The sequence below is a fragment of the Borostomias antarcticus genome (genome assembly GCF_949987555.1).
Source record: "Borostomias antarcticus genome assembly, chromosome: 2".
Taxonomy (NCBI): domain Eukaryota; kingdom Metazoa; phylum Chordata; class Actinopteri; order Stomiiformes; family Stomiidae; genus Borostomias; species Borostomias antarcticus.
In genome coordinates this window covers 29193746-29201793 of record NC_140235.1, presented here as the reverse complement: position 1 = coordinate 29201793, position 8048 = coordinate 29193746, and the positions used below count along the sequence as shown (strand labels likewise).

Here is an 8048-nt window from a genome sequence, read left to right as displayed (position 1 = left end):
GTGTAGCTGATTTGTCAATGCTAATTGATTCCAGCGCGGCGTGCTCCATCACACCCGATGGGGCCGGTCACCTCCCCTCTCCAGTAACACGTCTCCCTGCACACGCACCGGTTAATCTCCTCCGAAGGGCCTCTCCTGCAAATGGATGCAGTAAATCTGCTCATCCAGGTCCTCCAATATCTGAGAGAGGAGGGAGGGAGGGAGGGAGGGAGGGAGGGAGGGAGGGAGGGAGGGAGGGAGGGAGGGAGGGAGGGAGAGAGAGGGAGGGAGGGAGGGAGAGAGAGAGAGGGAGAGAGAGAGAGAGGGAGGGAGGGAGGGAGGGAGGGAGGGAGGGAGGGAGGGAGAGGGGAGAGAGAGAGAGAGAGAGAGAGAGAGAGGGAGGGAGAGAGAGAGAGGGAGGGAGGGAGAGAGGAGAGAGGGAGAGAGAGAAGGAGAGAGAGATAAATGGGTTATAATTAGGCCCGATGTGAGGCCGGAGAGATGGCAGATGGAAGGACGAATTGGTGACGTATTTGTAGTCCTCCATCGCAGTGTGTGTGTGTGTGTGTGTGTGTGCAGGCAAGTAGGCTGCATCATCCAACACTAGTCGAGTTAACTAGTTGGTTAATCTGCCTAGTACTGCTGAGTAGTTCTCACCGTTGGTTTTACTAGCAACTGGCCCATGACTGTAAACATCCTGGACAGCCCCACCGGTGTACACACTAGAGACACAAACAAACAAACAAACAAAATGGCGTCACAGGTAAAACACTTCTGATCAAGTCCATCAAGTCATTCACTGTATTTCCTCATGTCACACTCGACAGCACCCAACAGGTCATATTCTCTTTAACGTGAGTGCTGTATGATCCCACTTGTTTGATAGTTGTGGGTCGAAACGTCTCAATCCAAGTACGTACGTGTGTGTGTTGGAGCAAAGGTTGTCTGGGCCCTACTTCAGTCAGTCAGCGTACGATCCCACCCCAATACTTACTGAGCAGGAGCAATCCTCCCATCAGGGATATACAGGAGTAGAGGTATGGAAGGTAAAACTCCAGAGATCTGACAGGGAGGGAGGGAGGGAGAGAGAGAGAGAGAGAGAGAGAGAGAGAGAATGAGAGGGAGAGAGAGAGAGAATGAGAGGGAGAGAGTGAGAAAGAGAGAGAATGAGAGGGAGAGAGAGAGAGAGGTCATAAGAACCAGTTTTCTGGACACAAATAAGTTAGACAATTAAGTCTAGCTAAGAACTAAGAAGTACTTTCAGTGGAGACTTTTTTTTGGGGCTTTCTTTTTTGGGGTGCTTTTTAACCTTTATTTTACCAGGGGAGCCCATTCGCTTTATTCACTTCCGCTGCCATATTGGTCAGTCTGACGTAGTTGGTGGTACGGATGCGGAAGTGCCCGTTGACTTAAATGTTAAAAGTTCACTATAAAAACACCACTTCAAGAACCCAAAGAGTCAAAATAGCAGGCTGAATACACTATCGGGGTTACAAACTCATCATTACCAGACTCTGATTGTTTTTCACTGCAGTTGTTTTCGCGTTTGGAAATACATGGAGGTGAATGAGCCATAGTTAGCCGTTTGCTGCGTTCACTCACATGTATTTCCATACGCAAAAATAACAGCGGTGAAAAACAATCAGAGTCTGGTAATGATGAGTTTGTCACCCCGATAGTGTATTCAGCCTGTTATTTTGACTATTTGGGTTCTTGAAGTGGTGTTTTTACAGTGAACTTTTAACATTGAAGTCAACGGGAACTTCCGCATCCGTACCACCAACTACTTCAGACTGACCAATATGGCAGCTGAGGTGAATAAAGCAAATGGAGAACAGGGTCTCATTTTCAATGGCGCCCTGGTTACAAACAAAACAGAAGAAAAACATCAAACAGTAATAAAATAAATCCAAACGCATTATACAATTATTATATATATATTTTTTTTTTTTATCTAGGCCCGCCCGTAATCCGTAATCTGCGCGGCCGGAACACGCATACGGCGCCTTCGGGGGGGGGGGCACTGATCTCTGCGACAGACCGTAGAGCGACTCCATGCTGGCGGCGTCGTTGTCGATGAGCGCGGACGCCACCCACACGATGCCCAGGATGAGCAGCGCCAGCAGGAAGAGCATCACAAAGGTCTCCAGAACTCGCGACCTGATGCCCTGCGAGCGTACACACACACACGCACACACACACACGCACACACACACACACGCACACACACACACACACAGGTGAAGAGAGAGAGAGAGAGAGAGAAGAGAAATCAACAATGAGGTCCTAAGTCAACGAGTGGCAAGATTAAAGCATGCAGACCCACTGTGAAGTCCTCGACCGCCCACTTTAGAAAACTCCCTCGTAGTTCGTGACGGACACACAGACCAGGTTCTGACTGAGCAGGCCTCGGAGCAGCCAGTGCACAGGAGGCGAGGCCTGGCTAAAACCACTCTTAGGTCTCTCCATAAAAGCACCCTGCTAATCCAGCCCCCTCGTATCAAACCACATCAGCTCTGCTCGCTCCCATGGGGCCCGGCGGTCCCACGTAAACCATCACAGGCAGATCCATGTTAAGGCTCGCTTTTATACAAGCATAAATTGGGGTCTATAAAGTACCCCAGGTCTAACCAGAGTGAGCTCCAGAACGCAGCGAGGGACGCTGTGTGTGTGTGTGTGTGTGTGTGTGTGTGTGTGTGTGTGTGTGTGTGTGTGTGTGCGCGCGCGTGTGTGTGCATCGCCTCTCCCGGTTTGTGCTACTGTCTGCGGCGAAGAGCAGTGGGCCAACATCTGTGTCCGACTACCCCCCCCCCCCCCCCTCAACGCTGCCCGCCCCCCAGCCCGGACAGACAGGGGCTGGTGGGGGTAATTTGGGTTTTCCGGGTCACAAACCGCTGAGTGCTTAATAAAGCCCTCCTCTACCTGTTCACACAGAACCCAGGTTCCCCTCTAACCCCATCTTAATAAAGCCCTCCTCTACCTGTTCACACAGAACCCGGGTTCCCCTCTTACCCCATCTTAATAAAGCCCTCCTCTACCTGTTCACACAGAACCCGGGTTCCCCTCCAACCCCATCTTAATAAAGCCCTCCTCTACCTGTTCACACAGAACCCGGGTTCCCCTCTTACCCCATCTTAATAAAGCCCTCCTCTACCTGTTCACACAGAACCCGGGTTCCCCGCCCCCCCCACTTGCCCCGCCCTCTCTTGCCCCGCCCCCCCCTTACCCCGCCCCCTGGTCGGAGAGCCCCCCTGTCCAACACGGGAGATATCATATCCATCACACACACTTAGGCTACAAAGCAGAAAGGGGGGCTGACAGGGGTGTGTGTGTGGGTTGCGGTGGGCTGAAATTGGTTACATGTGATCAATTTGTAGTATCTGCTGATGCGTGGGAGGACATGGCGTCTGGGGGCGCTGGTCAGTGTAACGCTCACGGGCCGGAGGGGCGGCGAGCTCTTTGAAGATGTTGCCGTCCGCCGTGTGTGACGGGAAACACACACACACACACACACACACACGTCGCGCACAGACGATCCCGAGACTCGGACTGGACACTGTTCTACTCCACCACCACCACTGCCGCCGCCATCATCATCATCATCATCCTTCTCCTCCCTCCGTCCTTATCACCTTCTAGATGGTCATCCTCATCCTCATCCTCATCCTTATCCTCATGGCCCTCCCATCATCACCACTCTGATAGTGATCCGTCGTGTGGAGGTTCTAGAGCTGCGCCTCACCACTTCCTGTGCGTCCCCACAGACGCCTGCATTCAATAACACCAGCTCTCTCTCTGCCTGTGTCTCTCTCTGCCTCTGTGTCTCTCTCTGCCTCTGTGTCTCTCTCTGCCTCTGTGTCTCTCTCTGCCTCTGTCTCTCTCTCTGCCTCTGTGTCTCTCTCTGCCTCTGTGTCTCTCTCTGCCTCTGTGTCTCTCTCTGCCTCTCTCTGTCTCAATTCAATTTAAATAGCTTTATTGGCATGACATACTGTACAGTAAATATTGCCAAAGACTGTCCGTCTGCCTCTCTATGTCTCTCTCTCTGTGTGACTCTCTCTCTCTCTCTGTCTCTCTCTCTCCGTCTCTCTCTGTCTCTGAGTCTCTCTCTCTCTGTCTCTCTCTCTCTCTCTCTGTCTCTCTCTCTCTCCCTGTCCCACGATCTTTATTTTCCTCCCTCCATCCATCTCTCTTCTCTCCTACAGCTCAGAGTGAAGCGGACCTCTCTGTGTAGAATGTTCTAGCACAGCCGGAAGCGTCTAGGGTTCTGGAGCGCCCCCAGGTGGCCACGCCGGGCACCGACGAGTCCAGCCGTACCCGACCCCCCCTCGCCCGAAGCCCCGGCGGGAAAACAGTCTTTGGGAAACAGGCCCCGCATCGTCCCCCCGTCCCAGAGAGATAACGGCCTTCATCATCCCTCCCTCCTGCCCGCCGTTGGTCCCAGGGGGCAAGGGCGACGCTGCGGTCTGGCGTCTCACTGCGGGGACGGGCCGTCTACCGAGGAGGAGGTCTCGGCACCCAGGGAGGGAGGGAGGAGGAGGGGAGGAGGGGGGGGGAGAAAGAGGGAGGGAGAGAGGGAGCAATAGAGACGGCGGATGAGAGGAGTTGTCATCTCAGCGCCTCTCTCTTTCTCTCTCCCTCCCTCCCTCTCCCTCCCTCCCTCCCCCCTCTCTCTCTCTCCATCTCTCTCTCCCTCATTCCCTCCCCCCCTCTCTCTCTCTCTCTCTCTCTCTCTCTCTCCCTCCCCCCAGAGGTGAGTGAGGAGGTGGGAAGACCAGGAATGCTTTCAGGGACTCGGGGCCGTGTCCCGCTCGCTCCCGCCCTCTTAAGGAGGCGCGGCGGGCGGACAGCGCCCCCGGGGGGAGGGGGGTGGGGGGGGCGCCGCGTCCGCTCGGGCGCCCCAGTCCGCCTTAAGTGGCGGCCCAATGCGGCGCCGGACAAGTATTATTCCCTACAGGGCGGGCCTGGCTCTCTCAATCATTTATAAGAACCATTACCCATTCAGATCATTCAGGGCAAAGACGACGCTCGTCACCTGCTCGGCTACGGTATCGTCTCTGGTCCTGGACCCCCGTCTGGAGGGGGGGGGGGGGGATTGACCGAGCATCGAGGGGAAACAGAGGCCTGGACCTCCGGAGGGTTGAGTTCTCCCCTCTCGTACCGGGGTCAACGTTAGACGGCCTCGATACCGGCCCGTCTTCCCGGCGCCGGTCTCGAATCTCCGTTACAAACCGTTCGACAGCTAGACGCGCGTCGTCGTCCGTTTCAAGACAAATGGGAGATGTCCTCGTCGGTGCCGGCGGATGAACAGAGACGGTCTCTCTGTTCAGAGAAGTGGGAGGGGGGAGAAAAGGAGACCTGCGCTGCGCTATCCAGAGCGCGCGCCGGAACGTTCTATTCTTGCCGTTCTAAATGCGTTGGCCTCTATATATAGCGCCTCCCTGAAAGATTCAGCATCTCGCCGTTCCTCACACCACCGAGGACGAGCGGCCGCGGGGCTGGCTAGCTACGGGAGAGACGCCGAGCCAGCCAGCGGACTTCGAAGAAATGGGATGCGTGTGTGTGTGCGTGTGTGTGTGTGTGTGGCCCTGAGGGAGAGGTGACTGCTCCGAAAAAAATACACGACGGCGTACGAATAATACGCACACACCAACCAAACACAAAGCACTCGTGCAGATGCAAGACACACACATTCGCACAACCAGCTCCCAAAAGCGCCAACCCCCGGTGCCCAAGAACTCTCAATCGCTGGGAGCCTAATGTCAATACACCCCCCCCCCCCCCCCCCCACCGTTAGGAGGAACTAAAGGAGCTGGAGGACAATAGGCCCGCCTGCGTCTCCCTGCATCGGACGGAGAGGATCTGTCTGGGGGTCATTGTGCCGCCGCGGACCAGCCTTCTACATCAGCGGGGCGGGCAGGAAGAGAGGGATGAGAGGGATGGATGAGGGGAGGGATGACGGAGGGGAGAGAGCAGCTCAGCGGAGGTGGAGAGGAGACTAAGAGGAAAACTGAACTGTGAACAGTAAGATGGAATACAGGGGGGGCATGACAGTGAGAGAGAGAGATGGAGAGAATTAGGGAGAGAGGAGAGAGAGAGAGAGAGAGAGAGACAGAGAATTAGGGAGAGGGGAGAGAGAGAGAGAGAGAGAGAGAGAGAGAGAATTAGGGAGAGAGGAGAGAGAGAGAGAGATAGAGAGAGAGAGAGAGAATTAGGGAGAGAGGAGAGAGAGAGAGAGAGATAGAGAGAGAGAGAGAATTAGGGAGAGAGGGGAGAGAGAGAGAGAGAGACAGAGAGAGAGAGAGAGAGAGAGAGAGAGAGAGAGAGAGAGAATTAGGGAGAGGAGAGAGAGAGAATTAGGGAGAGAGGAGAGAGAGAGACAGAATTAGGGAGAGAGAGAGAGAGAATTAGGGAGAGAGGAGAGAGAGAGAGAGAATTAGGGAGAGAGTAGAGAGAGAGAGAGAGAGAGAGAGAGAGAGAGAGAAGCACAGGATCTTTCTAGGGACCCCCATCAATCTGCCGCAGGTCAGCAGGCGCTGGCAGAGATCGGCCCACTGCTCATCCTTCTACTAACTGACAAGGCCGTGTGTGTGTGTGTGTGTGTGTGTGTGTGTGTGTGTGTGCGCGCGCGTGTGTGTGCGCGCGTCAGATCCTCTCACACTCCAGGCCGGTGCACTTCCCTCTGGCTAAAGACACACCAGATGCCCAGGGACCTTATTAGTGTATCCTTCATGCCCCCCCAACCCCCCACCCCCAGCACAGCCACACTGACCGTGTCAGAGACAGAAAGCAGAGAGGGAGTCGCCGGAGAGAACGACACTCCCCATGCCCTGTAAAAAAAAAAAACCTGCAGAATGAACTTCTAAGGAGTCCCTTTAATAAGACTTCAATGACACGGCGCATGGGAAACGATTCGCCTCACTTCGTACGGGCGGGGGCCGATTTGTCGTCGAGGGGAAAAAACAATGCCGTAAAAATCATACTCCACCAACGTCGTTTTTTTCCCCCCGTCTTTGTGTAAAAGCCTTTGAAATGAGCCCCGAGACCTTGGCAGGCCAGCATGGCCAGTGTATCAGACGAGAGTCCGAACCAAACGGGACTTTAACAAGGAGGAAGTCACTTCCGTACTTTTTTGTTTTTTTTAATGTTTCCCGAAAGCTTTATTGGCCCTACAGTGATGACAGCTTTTTGTAATTACTAGTGGGTGTCAGGCTGATAAGTCCTCAAAGGATGAATGACCGTCACCTGGGTTCTGTCAGAGCAGGGGTTATGTCCGAGGACAGATAGTAGCAGCTTGTTGTTGGTAAACAAACAGCAACCTCGGCTAGCATACCCAACTAGCAACGCAGTTCAAAGCAATACAGTAGATGAGACTTTTCGGAGAGCTCATCCCTCATTGATGTATTTAAGGCTCATCACAGACACGTGAAACATGCAGTCCGAGACCCGGTACAAGGTACGCATCAACCGAAACACTCCCGGCTAAAAGAAATAAATAAAAAAAGACCAAAAAAAAAAGACAAAACATACAAGAACATTTGAAAGATGATAAAAGATAATTTGGTCAAAATATATAGACTTGAAATTGAACGTTTGGTTTGAAAAAAACCTGTAAGGGGACAAAATTCCCGAACAGTGTGCTAAAAAAAATTTACAAAAATTCTCCTCACAAACCAATATGTTGCCATGGTAACGGACATTGTAACGGGTCTGGGTTTAGGGGGGACATTCTGACCTTAGAGGAAGGTGTGTAAACAGCACTTTATATTCTCCGGCCGGCTCTGCCCTGCGAGAAGGCCTGGGAAAAATGTCCGTGCGCGCGAGGGACGATTTGAAATAAATATCCTGGGCCCTATTGTGGGGGCCCCCCCCCCCCCAACAAAGAGAGTATCTTAGTAACACGGCGCGGTTTTCCCCTCCCTGACACCCCTCCTCTCCCCACAGTAAACACACTGGGCTTGGCGGCGGCGGTTTAGGACTTAGCCGGTTAGATTGATGAGCGGCTTCTTTAACTAGCAGATGAAACCTGCTGGCCCGTCGCTGGGTCAGTCTGCGGGTCACTCTCCTTTCTC

The 8048-nt window shown here is 53.6% G+C and overlaps 1 protein-coding gene across 1 annotated transcript in view; it reads right to left on the bottom strand.

The window, feature by feature from the left end:
* The window catches only part of lmbr1 (limb development membrane protein 1), a 43462-nt gene that overhangs the window by 23391 nt on the left and 12023 nt on the right, over positions 1 to 8048 (bottom strand). Inside the window, 6 exon segments of the mRNA XM_084451591.1 lie at positions 109 to 135; positions 138 to 180; positions 637 to 701; positions 974 to 1031; positions 1037 to 1041; positions 2021 to 2147. Of these exon segments, the coding sequence (XP_084307717.1) occupies positions 109 to 135; positions 138 to 180; positions 637 to 701; positions 974 to 1031; positions 1037 to 1041; positions 2021 to 2147 (325 nt within the window).